The following is a 23,243-nucleotide window of genomic DNA, read 5'->3' on the forward strand; positions in this document are numbered from 1 at the left end:
CAGTCTTCCGGTGGAGAGGGCTTGGTAGGTTACAGGTTAGGATCATTCCCTGTGGTGGAATTGGTGTTATAATCTGTCCAGGAGTTTGGGGGTATTGGTTCACTGTCCCCATCCCCATCATCCTCATCTTCAGGTGTATGTGGTGGGGAGTGTTCAGTTGAAATCATTAAAGGTTGAAACTGAGGAGATGGAAGTGGAGGAGAAGGATTGGTACCAACATTTTTCCTTTTTTTTTTTTTTTTGGGGGTTCAAAACTGCTTTATTGAGATAAAAGTAGTAGGATACACAGCTTGAATCGCCTACAACCCGGAGGCCGGCAGCAATGGAGAAGCAACAATACACAGCCTGGGAGCCGGCATCCCGGGGGCCCGGCGGCAAAGTATAGGGTCTCGCTGTATCACATCAGTAGTCGGTGGAACAGGCCAAGCGAGGATGAGCAGCAGTCGAACAGATTTTTTGAGCGAGAGAATAGTCTCACTATGGTTTTGTTGCCTGTGAAACGAGAACCAAGAAACATCCCAACGAGGTAACAAACTAAGAGGTGTTGCATGTCTGTGTTGCGTTAGTGTGTAGTATTGGTGCATCGCAGCCGTCTTGGCAGGTGGCGCTGCGCGGGGAAGGTGACTGTCCTAGTCTTGATTTCTAGTGTGAATGGAAGTGCGCGGGGTGTACTCTCAGGATCAGCAGGGTATGAAGGACATAGTTTACCAGAGGCGGGACCGTCCGCCTATGTGGCAGGGAGGACGCTCAAGCACAGAAAGGGGTAAGAAAGCAGCGCTGTTTATCCAGGGTCACAGGTAATGTCTAGAAAAGTGTCACCGTAGCCGGGGAGTGTCGGGTGCGTCGCTTGACTGCACATCGTCTGGTGAGCGTTTAAGCAAATAGTGTACCAGTGGATCCCAGATGTTCCCAGGCCGGCAAGAGAGAGGCAGCAGCTCAGCAAAGATGGTGTGCTGGTCTTGGCAGTATGTTAAGTCTGTTAGCCAGTCCTTGAACTTGGGAGCTCTGCCCCTGCTCCAGCGGCAAGCGACACGTCTCTTGGCCAAGAGCAATGCAATGTCTATGAATTTTCTGCATCCCCTAGGTAATTGCTTGGTATATCCAAGGATGGCTACCAGAGGGTCCGTAGGAACCTCCTCATCTACCATTTCCGCGACGGCTTCGATGACCTGTCGCCAGTAGTCTGCAACCTGGGGGCAGGACCATGCCAGGTGGAGAAAATCAGCATGTTCAGCACGGCAACGCTCGCAGCGATCATTATCGGCCAGTCCAAACCTGAATTTCCGGACCGGCGTGTAATATATCCTCTGAAGGAATTTATAATGTATTATTTTCAATCTGCAGCTTGCCGAGATGCGGGATGTTAATACGCAGCAGTATTTCCATTGGTCATCCGAGACATCTGTTCCCAGTTCCGCCGTCCAGTGCAACCGGGCAGCAGAAGCCTGTAAGGGAGCAGCCCCGCGAAACTGGCGGTAGAGCCCAGAGACCAAATGGGTCCCATCCTGCGACTCTAAAAGATAGTGTAGTGGCGGCAGTGTCGCAGGCTCATCAGGATAGTCAGGTAGGATGTCACGCATCCCAGCACGCAGTCGGATATAGTAAAATAGGTCAAGGGGCGAATGGTTATGCGTTCCAAAAAATTGATCGGCTGACTTGAAACTTCCGCCGTGGAACAGATCTCCCCAGCAGGCGATAAGAAGCTTGCCACAAAGGCGCCGAAACCCTATTTCCGATAGCAGGGCAAGACGTGGATGATAAGTAAGAGGAAGTATAGGGGAGTAGGGCAGCGTGCAGAGCAGTCGCCGAGCAATGCGCCGCCATGCATCCAGCGTGCAAGAAACCGGGGTGTTCGAGGTGGTGATGGAAGTCTCGGGACAGTGCAGCAGGCCATTCAGCGGGAGGGGGTGTACTATCCAGTCCTCCACCGCTATGTGTGGCATGAAGGGAGTGGGGGCCATCCAATGATAGGCGTAATGCGCCTGCGCGCATAAATAGTATGTTTCGAAATCGGGGATATCAAACCCCCCTTGGTCATAGGGTAGGGTCAATGTCGACCACTTCAAACGGGGAGACTTACCGCCCCAAAAAAGTCTGCGCAGCTCCGTTCGAAGTGTCCTGAAGAAAAAGGCACCAGGGTAGTAGGGAATATTGAGGAAGAGGTACAGGAATCGGGGCAACAATATCATTTTTATAAGGGAAGCTCTACCAGCCACGGAGAGAGGCAACGTGATCCACCTATCAACTGAGGCAGTAAGTTTGGTCACGGCTACGCCATAATTGGAGCGGAGTGTCTCGTCTTTGGTGCGCGCGATACGAATCCCAAGATATCTGAGATCATCACGGCACCACACCAATGGGTAGTCTAGGGGGAAGTCGTGTACAGCATCAGTGAGAGGAAAAAATTGCGATTTAGACCAATTGATGTGAACGCCCGACTGACCTCCGAAAAGGACAAACTCGCGGAGCAGGGGATTAAGGTGTTGATCCGGGTATTTGACGTACAGCGTTATGTCATCCGCATAGAGGGATACATCGATTTGCCGCTGCAGACATTGTACCGCTCCTGCTCGGTGTAATTGGCGTAGACGGCACGCCAAAGGTTCCACTGCAATAGCGAATAGTAGAGGCGAGAGCGGACACCCCTGGCGGGTACCTCACGTAAGGGTGATGGGTGGCGACAATTTTCCATTTATCAGCACTTTTGCCGTGGGATCGGTGTATAGCAGGCGCACCCAGGCCAACAACATTTTAGGGAAACCCATGCTGGCCAAGACCGAGAAGAGGTAGGGCCATTCGACAGAGTCGAACGCCTTGGAGGCGTCCAGGAACACAGCTGCCACAGGGATATCAGGGTGGACTGTGCGGAGCAGGGAGAAAAGGGTGCGGAGATTATGAGACGTAGATCTGCCCGCCACGAATCCAGACTGATCAGGTAGGACAAGTCTGGTCATGAGTAGTGAAAGTCGTGTGGCCAGGACCTTGGCGAGGATCTTGACGTCACAATTCAAAAGGGAGAGTGGGCGGTAAGAGTCGCAGTAGGTGGGATCCTTATCCGGTTTCAGAAGCGAGGTGATAACCACCTCCCGCATAGAGCAGGGTAGTATCCCATCAGCCAACGATTCGGCAAACACTTCACTCAGCACGGGAGCCATGATTTCGATATAGGCCTTATAGAATTCAGCCGGGATGCCATCGAGCCCCGGGGCTTTACCGTTTTTGAGGGACATGATGGCCTCGCGAATCTCATCGAGCTCGAAGGGCGCCGCAAGGAATTCCCTATCACCATCACTAAGCCAGCAGAGGGCCACTTCGCTCAAGTATTCGGCATATGGAGCGTCCTCCTCCGCAGTGGACGTATATAGTGTTCAGTAGTGTGTCGTGAAGGTAGTGAGGATCGCATCTGTTTCCCTAATGGTGGCGCCAGTTGCATCCGTAAGCTCTAAGACAGTGTTGTGTGCGCGTGGCGCGCGTGTGAGCGAAGCCAGCACTTTCCCAGGTCTCTCCCCTTCGCAGTATCTCTGGGCCACCCAGTGTTTACCCCGATATTTCACCTCCCTGGCGGCCTCTTCCTCATATTTGGATAGCGTGTCCCTAAAGGTCACCTGCAGGCGTGGATCATCATCTACCGCCATTTGGAGCTCCAGAGCACGCAGCTCCGTCTCTAGTGTGGCGATGGTGCGCAGGATAGCACGTAGGACCCCGTGACATTTGGAAATGCAGAACCCCCTAATAGTGACCTGAAAAGCCTCCCATATGTGCTCTACCGATTCCACTGAGCCCTTGTTTCTAGGGAAGAATTCTCTAATCTCTTCACCCAGCTCTGTGCGAAAGAGCTCGTCAAGGAGCACGTCGGGCTTAGCCTCCACTGTGGTCTCGGACTGTCCCAACCAGGGGTTCTAAACTGCAACCTCACAGGGCTGTGATCTGAAAAAGTTCTGGGCAAGTGTTCAACCCCTATCAGCTCCATAGTAATGTCTCGGGTAACCAAGAAATAGTCCAGGCGCGCCCATGTCCCGGTGTGAGGTGTGAAGTGTGTGCCCTCCCGTCCGAGGGGATGCAGGTGTCTCCAGGCATCAAACAGACCACCCTCCTCCACCACTCCCTCCAAAACCTCCCTGGCTCGGGGCTTATAGGAGCCAACACCATCCGCCCTGTCGAAAGGGGGCGCTAGCGCTAGATTAAAATCACCACCCCAGACGATATGTCGTGCCCCTATGGAAACAATCCTACCCCACAGTGTGGAAAAAAAGGCAGGTGAGTCAACATTCGGTGCATACATAGAGACAAATAAATAGACGTCATGTCCTACCCTGCCCCACAGCAATATATACCGCCCCTCCCTGTCCACCTCCTCCCCAAAGCGATGGAAAGGCACGCCACGGGCAATGAGAATCGCCACCCCCCTCGCATATGTCGAATAGGAGGAGAAGGCACGGGTACCCGCCCATTTGAGTCCAAAGGAGTTGTCTCTACGTATGGGCATGTGCGTCTCTTGCAGCATGGCAACTTGTACATGATGTCTATTCAAATAAGCAATAACATTCCTGCATTTTTTAGCATCGTTCAGCCCCCGGACATTCCACGATAAACATGTCAGTCGCGCAGCAGTGCTCACATCAGCCATGGACATAGCGACAGCAAAGACGAAGGTGCCCAAGAGGGCCAAACAAAGGATCCACCACCACTCCCAAAGGACCGAGTCATACACCAGGCGAAGTAATATATACACAGCGCATTCAATGCTAACCTCACAAAAACTAGCCCCCCCCCCACCCACCCCAGCATCCCAAACATGCCAGTAGCCTTGGATCCCCTCAACGCGAACCCCCCCCCTTCACCCTCCCCCCCAACTTCAGAGAGGCAAACAGCCAAACAAACAATAAGTCAGTGGGGAACACCCAATAGGGGTACATCAGAAAGTACGCGCTGCCACTATCCGGCCCATAGCTCCAAACTGTACCGCCCTCGGTGGAGTCTAGGGCCGAGAGAGTGGTCCTTGGTATACGTTACCACTGGGGTGCAATGTCCAGGTGATCGCCGCTCACGCATCTTCCCAATTCTCAAGTGGTGAGTCAGTGCCAGCTAGTGGTCCGGTATGATGCAAATGTGAGCCAGAGTATGTAAGATCCATTAAGTCTGCATGGCGCTCAGGAGGCAGGTCATCATTCTCTTGGACGTCTGCCGGGGCCCGTCCATCTCTGCGTGCTCTTCGGATCGTCTTGAGGAAATCCTCAGCTTTCTGCGGTTTGGTGAAAAAACGTTGCTTGCCCTGGTGGGTGACTCTAAGCTTCGCTGGGTACAAGAGGGCGTAGTCTATTTGCAGTTTTTTCTTCACTGGGAGGAATTTGCACCGCTCGTCCTGGACCATCGGGGTGAAGTCAGGATAAATGGAGAAGGTAATGCCCTCAAACCGCAGTGATCCTTGTGTCCGGGCGGCCCTGAGGGCCGCGTCGCGGTCCCGATAATTCAAAAGACGAGCAATGATAGGTCTCGGAGGCAGGCCTGGTTGGGGCATAGGCGCCAAGGATCGGTGGGCCCTCTCCACAATGAACTGGGATGAGAAAGCTTCATCTCCGATCGAACCCTTGAGCAGTTTCTCCACATAGAGCTCCATCCTGCCCGTAGCAGTGGATTCCGGCACATTCGTGATGCGGATGTTATTCCGGCGGCTGCGCGCTTCCAAGTCCTCATTCTTTGCCGCTATAATGCGGAGGAGATTGTCCATTCTCGCTAGTTGCGACGTATGGGATGCGGAGGCATCGGCGTTGTCGGAGATTCTCTGTTCCGCAGATGTAAGGCGTTCTTCATGGCGATCTACCTTATGGACCAGGGCGTCCAGCCTAGCTGTGACGCCGTCCACCTTCTCTACGACGGTGGCGAAGCCTTGACGCATCTCCTGTATCAGGTTGGTAAGGTCCGCAGCAGGAGCGATGGGTGGGGCAGGCTGTGGTGGCGGTACGCTGGTCCCTGGATTCATCTGCGTCGACGTGTTGTTTTTGCGCGTGTTATCGAAGCTCAGCTTAGGCTGGCGAGTCTTCAGGCCGTCCCATGGTTGTGACCGGAGGCAAGTGAGAGGCCAAAGAAGGATAGGGCGACAGAGCACTGTGGGTGGTGAACAGCCAGGAGTAGGTAATAGGGTCTCAGGCTCAGTGTGCTGTAGTATAATGCAATGCAGCCGGTATCACCAGTAGCGCTAAAAGGCTACCAACCGCCCAGTGGTAGTGGTTAGTGGTTACTGGTCCAGTCCTGGGCACCCTGTTGCAGTAGCAGGCACTCGCTGTGTAGTGCAGAGGCCAGAGCATCGGCCCTTCCCGATGGGCTGTAGGGTCAGATCCAGGGAGGCAGGCTAGTGTCGAGAATAGCGTGGCACAGAGATCAACTGGCGCCTCTCTATATGGCAGCTGTGTGATCCATGTACAGCCCCCAGCACATCCAGCGCTCGAAGTAGTCCATAACCCAGCAACGCCGGAGATTGCCTGGGGAACTCCGCGCGATGGGGCAACCCCCCCACCCGATGCAGGATTGCAGGCGGGCGTCGCTGCACAGGTACGGGGCTATGGCGCCAGGGGAAACAGGCACGGCGGCCAGGTAGTGCCGCGATTGCAGGCGTCGCGGCAGGGGCAGTCCGCCTTCAGCGGCAGCTCAGTGACGGCCGGGGGGAGACCCAAGGAGAGCAGGCAGCAGTCTCCTACCTTCACCGTCCTCTCCGCACGCCGCCTCAGCAGGATCGGGCAGGCGAAGGTCCGTTGCGGCCTGGGAGCCTCGTGGCAGGCACCGAGGTCGCGCAGTTGTGGCGTCCGAGCGCCCGCCTCAGGCAGCTCCAGAGCAGGCACCGGGCAGGTTTTAGAAGTCCGTATCTTCGGCTCTGGGGATCGCAGCCACACCAGACTTGGCACGATTGTGGATAGCACCCCCCGGATGCGGAATCCGGTCTCCTGGGGGCACCGCGGCACCCCGTGGCGAAGGATCACGGCAGGATAAGTGACCAAGGAGCGGGAGCTGCAGGTCTAGGCAGCCATTCCGCAAGCGCGCCCTCTAGCGCCCCAACATTTTTCCTTTTTAAGGGAATGTGGTAGGCCTCTTCTGTGTCAGGTTTCTGTTTTATTGTCAGTTTTGTGGACATATGTCCAGTAGTTGGGTGGATATACAGCTCTCTGTTTGGGTCTGGTTTGGAAGGGGGAGCATCGAAAGGTTGTCCCTTAGATGGAATCTGCACATCCGTTTGTTTCGGTGCCGAAATTTTAGGTGCCGGAGTTTTGGATGCTGGTGTTTTGGATGTTGAGAATTCCGGATCTGAAGGCGTTTTCAGTGTCGAAGGGGATGGGGCAGAGCCTGTCTCAGACTTCAATACTTAAGGTTTCGGCTCGGAGCTAGTTTTCGAACGGTTGTGCTCGGAGCTGGAAGGCTTTTCGATGTGTTTTGTTGCCGAGCGGGAGGGCGGGCTGTCTGAAACATATTCTCAGTACCGACCATGGCCCGGAGGCAGGGGTTGGACCAGAGCCTTCTTGTTGGGCTGAGGTGGCCTTTGGGGCAAGGGAGGATCTAGACTCACGGCACGCTGCCTTTGTGAGATGTCTTCGTCCCCGGAGCCATAGTCCGAGATGGAATTCGGGTCTTCTTCCTGGAGAAGTTGTAGAAAGTCTCTTTTTCTTCAAGGGAATCTTATATGATTCCATGGGAGTCTCTGGCATTATCTTTCGTTTGTATATGGACAGTCTCCATGTTTCCGAGTCGATGAATTGTCTCGGCTCTTGGTCTTCAGGCTCTTCCGTAGCCTCCATTTCCGTCGACACATGTGTAGTGGCGCCGATAGATTTTTTTCAGCTCGAACATCTTCGGACGCACCGAGGGTGGTAACCCAAACTTGATAGGTGTTGACGCGGTCTGAACTTGTCCGACCAGCTTCCGCGTCGGGGCCTTCTTCGGTCCAACCGATGTAGCCTTATCCTTGATGCGTTGGAGCGACTCCGACACTTCTTTTGCTATGAACGGACTGGGTCTCGTCGACTCGACAGGGTCCTTGGAGCCAGTCTTTGACTTGTCCGTAGGCCTTGACCGAGGATCGATCCAGTCTTTCGGTTTGGGCCTTTTGTGCGAATCGATACCATTTGGCGTCGGCTTCGATGGGTCGACGGCCTTTACCTTGGTCTTCGGCACCTCAACCATTGGCTCGACTACCTTCTTGAGTTTTCCGGCATCGACGGCCATTTTACTTTTTTTCGGCTCCGAGGGGTTTGAGGCCTTGGAGCCGACGAGAGGCACAAGCACTTTCGGTTTCGGTTTCTGCAAAGATGCTGTCGGTTTCGATTTCTTTGTATCGACCGATGGCGGTTTCGAAACCGCAGGCTCTTTAGAAATGTTCGAAGCCGGGCCTTTATGCGGGGCTGTAGAACGAGATTGTGGATCTTGGGTAAGGCCTAGTGGCGATCCCTCGACCTGAGCCTTATCGAGTGCGTCATCTTCGGCCTCTGTGCGGCCGGGTTGGCCTAGCTCTTCGTCTTCGCAAGAGCTATCTTCTATGGCCCCAAGGGCCTCCACGTCGTCTCCTACCTTATCGACGACGTTCTCGTCTTCGTCTTGTACCTCCTCGTCTTCTGCGTCATACTCAGAGTCATGGCTCGAAGCCGGATCGGAGCAGTGTTCCTGATCCTCCAGATCAACGACCTCCTTGTCTTCGGTCCCGAAGATGTTTACGGGAACAGGCGCTAACTTCTTCGACTCCAATCGAGCCGCGCGTCGAATTTTGAGGGTTTTCTTCGACCTGAACCGGGCACAGGCCATACAGTTGACTTCGTTATGGTCTGGGGACAGGCACTTGTTGCACACCGGGTGGACATCGATGTGCGGGTATTTTGCATTACAAAGGGGACACCGCTTGAATGGACTTCTTTCCATCTCAGATCTAAGATCGGGTAGAGTGTGGAAAGAAAAACCTGTTGAGTCCTCGATGTCCTCTAAGCAAAGGCACCGATACCGAACGAAACGATACCGACACTATTGAAAGCCTTTTGGCTTTGTAGAAAGTTTTCCTAACTTGAGCTAAGATAGTAACATCCAAACCCAATGGCGGAAAAAAACAATCTGAGGATGGAGAGGATGCCCATGCGCACCGTAGTCCAGGGGAGGAGCCAAATATCTCGTGATACTTCGAAGACTCTTCCGGGACAACAATGTGCGATCATCCGGACCCAACACTAGGCGGCGATCTATGCACAGATATGAATTCAGCAGCCCACATGCCTCGAACCCTACAGAATGCGGATGCTGAAAAGTATAAAAAAAAGAAAAAACAAACCAGTTAAAATTGTTATGCCTGTAAAATATGAATGTGTCCCTGTGTAATGTAACTGGCGCTCATGTTAATTGCTCAAAGTCCTTCCAGTTGACTTTGCGCTATATAAAACAAGCTATGACTAGCAACAGGGTGCCCTCGCCACCTTCTTCCACTGCAAGATAGCAGACATCCACGACAGCTTCAACACCCAGACAGCCCCACCAGACAGCAACACAACAGACCCTTCGCACACCTTCGACCACGACCCCCTGCTAGCCTGGGCCAGCGTGAGCATCGATAACACCATCCTCCTAAACCTCTCTTCTGCCTTAGACACAGTCTGCCACCGCAAACTAGGTGCATGCCTCCACGCCGCAGGGATCCGAGACAAGGCTCTGGACTGGACCACCTCCTTCCTCTCAAGCAGAACCCAGAGTGTCCGCCTCCCCCCATTCCAAAGCCTCCGAGTTCATCTGCGGCGTACCCCAGGGATTCTCCCTCAGCCCGACGATGTTCAACATTTACATGCCCCGCTCGCACACGTAGCCCGACAGCACGACCTCAACATAATCTTCTACGCCGACGACACTCAGCTGATCCTCTCCCTCACCAAGGACCCCATCACTGCCAAAGCCAACCTCCACGAAGGAATGAAGGCCGTCGCCGACTGGATGAAGACCAGCCGTCTGAAGCTGAACTCTGACAAGACGGAGGTCCTTATCCTCGGCTCCAACACTAGCCTGGGACGACTCCTGGTGGCCGACGGCACTGGGGGCAGCCCCAACAGCCCACCGGACACGCACGCAACCTGAGAATCATCCTCGACTCAACGCTCTCAATGACCAAGCAAGTCAACGCCGTCTCCTCCTCCTGCTTCAGCACCCTCCGCATGCTCCGCAAGATCTACAGATGGATCCCGACAGATACAAGAAAGACAGTCACCTAGGCCCTCGTCAGCAGCAGACTCCACTACGGAAACGCCCTCTACGCGGGAGCCCCGACCAAGCTCATCAAACGACTACAACGCATCCAAAAGTCCTCAGCACGACTGATCCTCGACGTACCACGCCACGGCCACATCACCCCACCACCTGAGAAACCTGCACTGGCTCCCCATCAACAAGAGGATATCCTTCAAGCTCCTCACCCACGGACACAAGGCACTCCACAAGACCAGCCCAGCCTACCTCAACAGACAGCTCTCCTTCTACATCCCCAACTGCCAGCTACGCTCCGCCGACCTCTCACTAGCCACCGTCCCGCACATCCTAAGAACAACCACTGGTGGGAGATCCTTCTCCCACCTCGCCGCCAAGACATGGAACACTCTCCCACTGAGCTCTTACGACAGACCGAAGACCTGCTGACCTTCAGGAGGATACTCAAGATCTGGCTGTTCCATGAGTAGCGCCCCCTCCACCCCCTCCCCGACCCCCCAGCGCCTTGAGACCCTCGCGGGTATGTAGTGCGCTTTACAAATGATTGATTGATTTTTTGAACAGGGTGGGGAAGAAGTATGCAGTGATGGGAGCGAGGTGGAGGGAAGGACAGGCCGACAATGAATGGGCATGCAGGATGGGGCATGCAGCGACAGAAGTGAGGTGATGGTTGGGACGGGCAAGCAACAAAACTGAATGTAGACGATGGAAAGTAAAGTGTGCAGGCAGTGGAAGGACACTGGTCACCGGGTTTAGTACTTGGTCCCAGCAAGGACAAACATGTGAAGCCGAGCTGGAGGCTGGAAGAGGCACTGACGAACAGGAAGGAGTAATCGAGATTGACGTAGGAGCCAACCAATGGTAAGTAAGGTAAGTAATGGGTGGTCTGCAAGCCCGAATTAGTTTTCTGGGACATTCGATGCCACAAACTTTTTGGGTTCAACTTTCACTTTACAAAAATAATCACAATCGGAGATGTAGTAAAGGTAGCAGTTAATGTGATCTGAGAGTGAGTGGAGGATACTTACCACACTGGTTTTGATCGGTCAATAGTGGTGCGAAGTCGGGGCTTCACATAGTCATAGTATCCTTGATTCTTGTGCTCCTCCTGACACCAGACCAACTCCGCATTGGGATACTTCTGCACTTCTTTTTCAAGAAGGTCAAATGGGAAAGGTGATAGCTACAGGAAGGGAAAAAAAGCTATTAGCCTGGGTATTCGGAAATGGTGTCCTCTGAGCATGAAAATGATGCATACAGGGCAGGTTAGGAGGTATGCAAACTTTAAGCTTTTAGAAATGGGTGGAAATGCCATGAGGGCATAATTTAAAAAAATAGGTTTTGCTTCATGGAAATCAGATTTTTGTAATGTATTTTAGGAGTAGAAGTTTTAAAACTTGAATCCTACCTGTTCCAATCTAGTAATGGCCACATCTGCATCCATCTCACGGGTGCTGCGCTCTTTGTTCAGTTCATAGTACACCTTGCCAGTGCAGAACAGCAGCCTCTTGACGCTTTCGGGGTTGTGAGATGCTGGCCCGCAGTCTGAGATAATACGCTTAAAGTGTGTTCCTAAAATAGAAGACAAATTCAAAGACTCTTCAAACCAGCACAGGGAAAGCTCTGGTGAACTGAATGCCTATTTTGTTAATGCAGCGACAGGCAGTCTCGATATTGTACACGCTTAATAAAGATAAAGAGTACCTGCAACATATTTTTTCTACTGATCTAAACCTTGTGTATTTCCTCAATTATAAGTTAGTAAAATACATCAAAATAAGATTAATGCCTGTACAGTGGACACCAGTTTTACAGATAAGTTCAACAGCCCAACACAAATGGCTGCACTCTAAATAGACTGGAAAAAAGATGGGAGGGCGACTATTAAAGTCTTTGTCAACTGAAAGGGAGAAACACAGGTGTAGGAAGCTGGCTCTGTATACACTATACCAAAGTAAGGTATATTGTGCAGAGAGTCCAGTGGATCCCCAAAGGTATATCGGAGGCAAAAGTAGATAAGGATTAGTTACTTACCTGTAATCCTAGTTCTCTTCCAGGGGTATCCTCATCAAAGTCATAAGGATTAGAATATTCCCGCCCATGCGCGGGACCCCGGAAACATTATATTATATGTGCCCCACATATATATATATATCCATATATATAAACATATATATATATATATAAAAATAAGCAATTGCAGCCTAATAAACACCAGAACTGAATTATGCTGTAAAGAATTTCCACAAATCATGAACAAACATGCATTATAAACATGAGACAACTTCAAAAGAAGAGAGTGTCCCAGAAAACCAGAAAGGACTGGGTATAGAGATATAACAAAACAAGATTCCTTTCTGTGTTATTCAGTATTAGGCTTTGTGACCCACTGGTCTACTTTCAGTATTTGTACTTCTGAACTAAACAGAAAAGTTATATAGGTACTTGTTATTACACCACACTAGAGTGACTTTCAGGGTACCCCTAAAGTAAGATGAACTTACCTTCGGTAACGATGTATCTGGTGAAGACTATTCTAGCCGCAGATTCCTTAACGGAGAATTATCCCCAGGCGTGAGACTGGATCCGGAAACTTTTTTGCCCAGCATCCCCGCGCGCCGGGGGACGGCACAAGCGCAGCTCGGCCCAGGCGTAGCCCAGGTACGTGACGTCAGCGAGGTCACAAGTCTCACATAAGTCCCACCCGTGCCCGCCTACGTCAGTTTTCTTCGGAGAACTTTTCCGCAGCACAACGCGGAGCCATCAGACAAAAACTGTGGGGTTATGGTAACAGTGTGCAAAATAGCAGAAAAAGTGGAAACAGAATGGTGACGAGCTACACCATAAGAAGCAGTGTCAAGAAAAGGGAAAGAAAAAGAACACAGTACATCCCTGAACAGCCACCCTGCAAGAATGTAGACAGCTCCTTCTGGAGACAAGGAACACATGCAAAATTGTCACGACAATATACAGCAGGACCACAACCCCAACCAGGAACAACGAAGGGGAAAGTGGTCTCAAGACAAACAGGAACGACTGATCTCCAGTGGAACCCCAGCACAGAGTGCGACAACTCCCCCCAAGGAAGAAGGGCAAGGGCACGGGAGATGACCCCCAACCCAGAAGGCAGCAGAGGGACCAGAACCCTCAGTAACCAATGGAAGAGGGAGGGGAGGGAGAAAGTGAAGACACGCCCCTAATCTGGACCAGAGGTCAGGGGCACAGGAGAACACAGAACTCCACCTTCCAAAGATGCAAGAGGAAGAAGAAACGAGAACAAAACAAAACAAAACCTCCCGTCAACAGAGCGAAAGAATGCGGTGAGAAAGTGAGCATCTGTTGCAGTACCCCCCCCACTTTTTGCCTGATACCTGATGCACTTGTCCTTGGTGTGCCCTGGGTCCCTGCCAATCAGGTACCCAGGGTCTGTGCTCCTTCCCTAAAAACTGGACAAAGCCTAAACCCAATTGGCATCTCTGGCCACATATCCCCCTATAAATGGTACCCTAGGTACCCAGGGTATTGTGACCAGAGAAGACCCCTAAGGGCTGCATCACTTATTGTGCCACCCTTAGGGGCCCCTGAAACCTAACCTACAATCCACATCTTCTCTGAGAGGCTGACATGTTGCTGGACCCCTGGGTGGAGAGCTCCCGCTCTCCTGGGCCTGCAACAATGCACATCCTGGGACGAGGTACCAAGCCTCCTCCCCCAGGATGGGCAGGGAAAGCTTCAAAGGCATTCCGCCTTTGTGAGCTTCTCCAGACCACTTGCTGTACTCAGCAACTGGCCTCCACCAGTTCGGACCCCCACTCTGGCGGGAAACCCTACGTCATAAAGGGGGGTGTGCCAGCCTGTGCATATTTTACCCCTCAGGTGGGAGAGGCGAGGTGATGCACGACCCCGGTCTCCGGCCATCTTGAAGATGGGGAGCCCTGCCCAATTACAGCTAGGCTACTGCCCCCCTCCCTCAGGAGATTAGCAGGCTAGGGGGTGTACCCACCCCAGGACAGGGACCCATTGGTCCCTGCCCTTGCCCTACCTGTAACGCCCCTAAATTTTTTATTTAGGGGCACCCGGAACCTTCTTCTACAGATCCGGATTCCGAAACAAGAAAGAAGAAGAAACAAGAAGACCTGCCGTGCAGCTCTTAAAAAGAGGAAGACACCAACTGATTTGGCCCCAGCCCTACCGGCCTGTCAACACTAGAACCTGCTCCTGCTAAACCCAGGCATCTCCAGTGGTCAGAAACCTCATCCCCGGAGGACCTGACTGCCTTGTGACTCTGACTACCTGGGTCTCCCACGAGCAGTGGTACTACTCAAAGCAAGTAACCAGCCCTGGCATCAGCCCGGAACCGCGAACCCTGCACACTCTGCACCCGCCAAGCCTGGCCTGTGCTGGAGTGAATCAAGACCCTGAGGACGTCCCCCTGGCGATTCGGACTTGGAATCCAGTGCCCAAGGACCCTCCTCGACGACGCATGCAGCCTCAGGACAAAGGACCCTTCCGACCGTGACCAGCAGGGTGTAAGATTTCCCGACCTCAAAAGACACTCCTGCACCCGGCGCCCCAAGGCCCCCTGTGCCCAACTCCTGGGTGCCTACCTATCCTCCAAGATCCCAACTTACCCCTCGAAGTGTTGGTCGCTCCAGAAGATCCTCCGTTCCCGAGCCTGCAGCCTTTGTTCCCTTTTCAAGATTCTCATTGAAAAACACTGAGCGCCCGACGGCTCAAAAGCACCCTGCACCCAGCCGCCCGAGTGCCCCTGGCAGTGCAACCTGTACCCTATCCTACTTCCCCATTTGCCCTGAGAAAGTGACCAGGAGCCCAGCTCCCACAGCCGCGTGGCCTGCTAGCCAGCAGCCACCAACCTTAGGCCCCCTGCGTCTCATTGAATAACATTGGGCCTAACTACCTCTGCACCCGGCTGCCCCTGTGCCGCTTAGGGTGTACCAACTGTACCTACCTGACCCTGGGGGACTCCTGAGTCTATGCCCAGACTAACTTCACCAGTCGAGTACTCACCTGAAAACCGATGACTCACTTTCCTGTCATAGGATAACATTGCCTGGTTTGTCTCGAAAAAAGTGTAAAGTTTTCAAACTTTAAAATATTCATCTAAAATCAGCCGAATAACTAATTCCGAAGTACTCACCGGTGATCAGGGGAGAAGCCAGTACTGTACCTTGTAGCCGAGTACTGAACCGCAAAAGTAATCCTAACCGGGTTTACTAGTAATCTGAATTTTCTCCATAGGAATCCAATGTCTGCTTCTCTATGAAATTTCTTCTGTCTACTTTTGAAAACTTGAAATATTTCTTAAAAATCGTATGAACTACTGAAACGTAATTGCTTACCTATTTTGCATAGAGACCCCAGTGCTGGACATAGGAGCCCAGACCTGGATTACAAAAGGAACGAGAACGTATATTACCTGTAACCTGAATTTTCTCCCATTGGATAACATTGCCAGATTTTCATTGAAAAGTTTCTAAGTGTGAACTTTTAAAACAGCTTTATATTCCTTAAAATAAGTGCAATAGCCAAATCGTTTTTGCTAAACTGTTTTCAGCTTAGACCCCAAGACTAAATTTAGGATCCAGTCCTGGGATTACAAAAGTAATCGATAAAGTAACCAGCTGCATTTATGTAGAAAAACCCATTGAGCTCAATGCTAAATTGTGTTTAGAATTGTGTTGCCTACTGCAACCCCTGTACCTTTTGTGTTTACCAAGCTTATTGCCTTCCTGCAAAGTACTCATCTCAGAACTCTCATATTGAGAAAAGTATATTTTGATACCTGTTGGTACTAAAAATAAAACAACTATATCTTTTGATATAAAAACAATTGGCCTGGAGTTCAGTCCTTGAGTGTGTGAAACCTTTTGCTGACTGAGTGTGTACAACAAATGCTTTACACTGTCCTCTGGTACTGCCTTACTGCACGACCAAGCTACCACTTTTGAGAGTAAGGTCAGCCCTGACTTTAACCTCGGTTATACCTCTGGGGTTTGTGGCCTCTATACACACTGTACCTTACTTTGGTCCAGTATATATAGAGCCATTTCCTCACAAATGCGCTCACAGAAGACACCACCACATACCGGGAGGCGAGTGCAGAAGACCAAGCCAAAGGCCCTCGCAGAACGGGGAGGCAGGGCAGGCTGTGAAGGAATCTGCGGTTAGAATAGTCTCTACCAGATACATCGTTACCGAAAGTAAGTAACTCGTACATCTGATAGAGACTACTAGCCGCATATTCCTTAACGTAGAATAGATACCCTAGCCATACCCACTTAACAAAGAAATTAGCATGCCTGCTGAAGTTCTTGAAAATAGGGTGTCATCCGCAGATAGAAAAGCAGGAATTTTCTGGCCCTCTAATTTGGGGGAGTCTTTATTGCAATTACACTATTGCTTGATTACCCTATTAATATTCAGAATAAACAAAGTAAGGGCCAGAACACAACTTTGGCGAACACCCCTTTCAATAGGAATTTTTTGTCAGTTTGTCCCTAGCCCCCCATCTGACCTGCGCATAATTATTGCTATATAAGCGTATGATTGAGGACAGCAATGGTTTTGGCAGTCCCATTTTTATAAAGAACAGACCTTTAGCTTCGCCCTAGGAAGTAGGTCACAATCTGCTGTCAGATCTACAAAAAACACATACAGGTACTCACACCGTAGCCAAACAGTCTTCCAAACCAATTAGGAAAAACACGGAAGACTTGATTGATTGTAGAGATATTCTCCCTATACCTTTCCTACAAGTGGGATGAAACTCTTGCTTCTTGTATCCAATCCCATACTCTGGCAGGAATCGGTCTACTAATGATATCTTGTGCGTTGCCAATAAGACTAATCTGTCTATAATTAGCCAGGTTATCCCTGGTACCTTCCATCGATGCAAAGGGGTATATAAGAACCAAAGATTATTTCCAGACTGCAAAAGCGTAATCTACCAGTAGCAAAACCTGGACATCGCGTTCTACTCCATCCCTTCTAGATGTCATCACCATATATAACTCTGTGAATAAAATGGTTGTAGACAGGTATGGATTCCAACTGGAGGAAGAGGAGGCACAGACATGCTTTCTTCTTTTAACTCTTGTGTCCTTGGAAAGAAGCCATTACCTTACTGTACTCCGCAGCATTGTTGCTCAAGGTAGAGAGGCTTTCAGAGAGCCTGCAGCAAGCAAAGCTTTAATCACTAGGGTCAAAAAGAAATATAAGCATTCCTAAACGGGCTCTCTATGGAATATGCCATGGCGTTTCTCGGGTGTATAATCATGGCCACAGCAAGGTAGAGAGCCAACATTACTACCACCATGGGCCCACACAAGAAGAAAGGGAGCAAGTGAGTGGAGGATCGCAAACTCCAACTGCCTCCTAAATCAATAAGCCCAATAAAATTGGGAAGAAATGGGAGAGCTAATTAAACTTTTCCCAGAACAATTACAAAGGTGGGCAGCCGCACTGGTGGAAGAGGGGAAGACCATCACCAACACATGCCTGAATTGTGCCCGTGATGCCGCAGACACAGCCAGCAGAGAGATGGTCACATGCACAACCCTGAGTAGGCACGCCTCGCTACAAGTCTCAGGGTTCAAGAGCGAAGTGCAGACCAGCATCTGTACTCCCTTTACTGAAGAACACCTGTTAGTCTCTGCAGTGGATGGCATGCTCCAACAACATGACAATGATCTGGCCAAAGCCATGGGAGCGCTGCAGTTTAGAGACCACCAATGGAAAGGGACAACCCCCATGGTGAGGCCAACAGAAAGAAAACTTCCAGAGCACACCGCCACAGGCACCCTACCGCCATGCAAGGAAATAACAGGCATCAAACCCATGGTGAGAGCCCCAAGCTACCCAGTGCCAGCCCTTTTGGGACAGAGCTCTTCCATCAACTTACTACGCGTACCAACCGCCCCACCACATAACACCAGTGGGGGGAGAAGACTTCGTGTCACTTTGACATACAAGCAATGGTCTTAGAGCTTTTTATCTATGCCGCTAGTGAATCATTATGAGACTATATTTAGATACAATCTGAGTTTATTGATAATAGAATTGAGTTGCATAAATTACTGGATGAGTTATTTTTGTTAGTTGCATGCAAACCCTTTACATTATATTTATTAGAATGTAAACATTTTTGTAACAGCTGTACCTGAATAGTGGATTTTGCACAATCGCCTCTTGTATTTTATTGAATATATGTAAGATTTTTATTAATGTTATTTTTTTGTCTGGAATTGACAGGATAAATAATGAATATATCTATATACACACACGCGCCGCAACATACCTGGAAGCATTTCATCAAAGCTAGACCGAGCTTCAGGGTGACGCAGTAAGGATTTTGGAGTGAAGACAATCAGCTGTAAAAGAAAAGCGAAAACAGAAATTAATAACCAAGTGTAGGATAGTGCCTCTTTTAGACATGGTCGCCTCACTTTTTGCCCACCGGTACTGATGCTTTTGATTGGAATTGCACTGGGTTCCTGTTAACCAATGGCCAGTGCTCATTACCTAGAAAACTACTCAAATGTTTATTGTAACCCAATTGGCAAGATCTGTAGGACCCTTGTAAATAGTACTCCTCTTTCCCAGGGCATGGGTACTAAAGAGAATCCCGAAGGGCTGCTGTATGTATTATGCCACCCAAAAGCGTGAAATGGTGCAAGCCATTAAAAAAACAAACACATTACCCACTTCCTGTGTGCAATGCCGATGTACACTGAATGCCCTATATGCAAGTCAACCGTACAGCAGGCCTTTAAAGCGCTACGGTAGGGTGCACTATATTAAAAGTGATGGCACATCTGCATGAGCAGATATGCCCCTGTGAATCCTATTTGCATTGCTAAATGCAAAAGGAACAATTGAGGGACGTAATGCTGCACAATGCGAGCATTCACCCCTAGTCACTAAGATCTGCGTTTAATTCATTGTTCTTTTGTTCACCACACCATCCCAGTTTGGATCCAGCCACATGCAAATCAGTCTTGACCCTGTTCATTATGGGAACAGTCCAGCCCGAATTGCCAAGACCGGCCTTCTCTGGACCGGAAACAAGCATCCTGGGACCGGTTTCAGGGCATCACCCCATATCAGCCAGACTAGCTTGAATCCAGTGGCGCAGTGAGCACGGGACCTTAATAGTGCCCCCTGCAGCCGTACCAGTCGTAGTGTGTAGGCTGACTTGTATCTTTTAGTCTGCCCCCACAGACAGGTTTCTGGCTCCCTTCAAGGGAGAGGTCGCCCTCTCAGAAACTAGGAAGTATGCCTGGTCGGAAGAAGGGGTCCTCACCTCCTCCAGCAGGATGGCTAGCAATTTAGCACATCAAGTCTTCAAAGCTTCTGCCATATTTGACAAGCAACCCTTGTTCCCCCCCCCCCAGACCTGGGGGAACAGCACCCCCTGCCTGGGGCCTATTGGGCCCCATATCAGGCGGGAAAGTAGTTATTTAGGAGGGGTGTTCCCGCACAGGCCAGTCACACCCCAAGGTGGGCTACCTGAAGTTAACAGCCAGAGAAGGGTTCTTCATCTTGTTTTTTGGGAAATAAAAACTTCTGGGTCAGGATTATGCCCGCTCCTCACAGGAAGTGGTCAAACAGGGGGTGTTGTCACCCCAGGGGTAGATGGCCCATGGCTACTACCTCGTACTCTCTAAATGGAGTATCTAGGCCCTACCCCACCCTGACACCAAGCCAGCATATGCAACTGAAGGACAAAGAAGAGAAGACACCACAAGAACCTGGGAAAGGTCTAGAACCTGGCACCAAACCCAGCCTTGCTGCTTGACCGGACTCGTCCAGTGGCTGTGCATCCTCCACAACCCTTAGAGGACCTTCCAGCACTTAGACAACCAGTTACCTTCCTTGGGGTGGAGGAGCCAACCTGTGCATCCTTAGGTACTGACCACATCTGTCCTGTTTACCATGCTGTTAGCCATTGGGTTCACCGAGGGAGCACCACTTCAGGAGAAGGTCTCCATGGTTCTGGGAGGTAAGCCCGACCCTCAGCAAATTTTCAAGACACTAGAGCGTTCAGGAGCCTCCCGGTACCAATGCCCTGGGTACTGGGGCACTTGCACCAGCCAGGGCTTGTTTTGCGTCCAGCCTGCATACCGCCTTGTATGCCTTCCAGTATGTCGAGTAACAGTGGGACAGGTAAGACCCACAACCAGAGTAGCTCTGCTGCCTTGTTTTTCTCCCCTCTGCAGGTATACTGACAACCGGGAGAGCCTCAAACTCAAGTAGCTGGCTAGCCAGCCAAGCAGCTCTGCACGAGAGCTCCACAACCCAGGTCCACGACTTTCCACTGCGCCCCTTTGGCCTAGGGGACCCCACAACCTGGGCCCCCCTTTGGGTTCACTTGGACTTGCCCCGGGTCCACTTTTGCTGCCTTTGCTTCATGTCCCATTGACTATAACAGTGTAGCGTTTGAGGCTACCATCCCAACCAGCCTCTCTGCACCCACCCAGACACATCTGGGTAGGTAAAGTGAAGATGGTGATGGTACTCCGGACCCTGCCCCGTGAGCACCTTAAGTCCTTAAGGGCATTCTTGAACTCCGCTTGTAAGTACCTGATTGCTATGGCCACCAACAGAGTAATTGCTACAAAACCATTTCTCTTGATGACCTGGAATGCACATGGGTTGGTAGGCTACACAAAACAATACCGTGTTTATCAATGCTTACTTAGATGCCGGATTCAAATTGCTGTCCTTCTGGAGACACACCTGACCATACCCGATCTAAAAGCAATGCACAAGTGTTGGAGGGGCACACTGACAGGGACAACATATTCTAGATACGCTAGGGAAGTTCTAATTTGGGTGGCACCAGAAGTGCCCTGCGAGGTGTTGCACACAAAAATTGACACAGAAGGCAGGCATGTTGTGTTGAAGGGACTGTTGGACGGTCTTCCTCTATACCACATACCACTATATGCCCCCAATACAAACCAGGCTCCCTTTTTACACTATTCGAATCCGGCACTATTGCACATCACTCTGGAACCCAATAATGAGGTAGGGACTACAACTGCACCCTGGACTTAGACTATGACCACTTCTATCCTCCAATACTCAGGGCCAAATCGATCTCCCTCACACAACAACTACAAAAGTGGGCCACCAACACTCAGGCATGGGATGCCTACTGCATCCTGAATCAAGTGTCCAGGGAGTACTCAATATTTGGGTCTTTACGACCAACACAGTAGGATAGATCTCTTTTGCTCTAGTCCAGATGCCCTTTTCAAAGTAACACACACCGAATGTCTTGCACACTCTCCGATCACTGTCCCCTGCAACTACAGTTGCGTTGGGGCAGAGATCGACCGAAAACACCCACATGGCGTCTTCCACTGGCGGAACTCTATGATATTGCATTTCATTCTGCTCTCGCAGATATCACTTCCTACTTTCAGGAAAATGAGGGCTCAGCTTCAGCAACCGACAATGAATGGGATGCCTTCAATTCATACTTTGTAACAAATTGACCCTTCGCAGGGAACTTAATCAGACCTCCTAGGATATTGCAGCATAGATTTGCAAATTTTGCAGCACAAAAATTGAAATTTTGTGGCATTATTGCGGCACTTTATTTTACTCTTAATCATTCATTTTTAACCTTAAATCAATGGAAACTGTTTTAAAAAAGTATTCCACTTTGAAATAGGCATGTTTAAAGTGTCTGCAGCTCTATATGGAAGCCTAGCTCCAATCCTAACCTTGTGATCGGGGGCCCGATTTCTCCCGGGGAAGTTCTTGTGCCCGTGAATGCACGCCTGCTGGGGGACAGCTGTCTCCTGGGCTAGTGTGGCTTGACACCTCTTCCTCAGGCGCTGTAGGGTGCAGGATCGTAGAGGATGGAGTTCCATTGCCATGGCTATTGTAATCACGCTAAATATTGCTCTAGGCAGATCAGTGGCATGGGGTGAGTGTAAGCCCTTTCACAATACAGCCCCTACCTCAATGTGACTTACAGGTGAGGTGTGAGCAGTCTACACCCGAATAGGAGACTATTCTCACCACAACTCCTCTGTGAGCGACCCCCCCCCCCCCCTCCCCAGGCAGTGGAGCCCCTCACACACAAATAATCAATATCTGAGGGGTTCATTACTGTGCGTGCACTGGTCATTAAATTTGATTGCACAACTCTGAGACTTAAATGTGCTCTAGATATTTTGCAGAGTTTAAATATAGTTTCCTTTCTTAAAACTCCTATAAGCCCCGTCCCCATCCTGAAAAGTTATTTTTTTGCAACTTTAACAAATAGAGCACCATGTGGTTGCGACATTAACATGGATGCTAGAGCCAAAACACACAGAGGCCCTGATATGCTGGAAGCTCACATTTCTGTGTTAAATAATCGCGAAATAATCGCGAAATGCTGGAGGGTCTGAGTAATAAATTGCAAGAAACTTTCTCAGCTACAGCCTTTCTGGAAATACACAAGGCCACCTACTCTAAGGAAGAGGATTTTTCAAACTATGTGGAATTCCACTTATGACTAGCCTAAATCAAGAAAACAATGGGGTGACCCCGTGTCCCTCAGAACATGGGTATATATTAAGGAAAAAACAATGGTTCTGTCGGGTATGCGTAGCTCATTTCTTGTACATGTAACTCAATTATCTTATTTCCTATATAGAATCCTCACATATAAGATCAAAACCAATTTAACCATAAGGAACACACGAGAATGACATTTTAATGGGTAAACAGTTGTTTTACATAAATTGCATCTTTTATCTGTTACCCATACTTAAAGAGCTGCCAACAAGGTAAGATGTACAATGTGATTACAATATGTACAAGGGAAGGGGAGGCCTAAATGAAGATAATACCTCTGCTGTTAATCCAAGTTTAATTTCTCGCGCAGAGCCTTGAACTGGACCAGGTGGTAGCGTTGACATTTCAGCCCAATATAAGCACGATTAAGTGGTCATTGCGGATCTTTATCAGGACAAGAGGGGAGGAGAAGGATGACAGCCTATTTAAAT

At 50.2% G+C, this 23,243-nt stretch overlaps 1 protein-coding gene across 4 annotated transcripts in view; it reads right to left on the minus strand.

Moving 5' to 3' along the window:
* OGDH (oxoglutarate dehydrogenase) overlaps nt 1-23,243 on the minus strand; it is a 514,759-nt gene that overhangs the window by 30,105 nt on the left and 461,411 nt on the right. For all 4 annotated transcript variants that reach the window (XM_086943425.1, XM_086943426.1, XM_086943424.1 and 1 more), the window contains 3 exons: nt 18,533-18,605; nt 11,624-11,787; nt 11,244-11,398 (listed from right to left, as the gene is read on the minus strand). In XM_086943425.1, the coding sequence (XP_086799551.1) occupies nt 11,244-11,398; nt 11,624-11,787; nt 18,533-18,605 (392 nt within the window). The remainder of the gene's footprint in view (nt 1-11,243; nt 11,399-11,623; nt 11,788-18,532; nt 18,606-23,243) is intronic.

Source organism: Lissotriton vulgaris, chromosome 11 (genome assembly GCF_964263255.1).
Source record: "Lissotriton vulgaris chromosome 11, aLisVul1.2, whole genome shotgun sequence".
Classification (NCBI taxonomy): Eukaryota; Metazoa; Chordata; class Amphibia; order Caudata; family Salamandridae; genus Lissotriton; species Lissotriton vulgaris.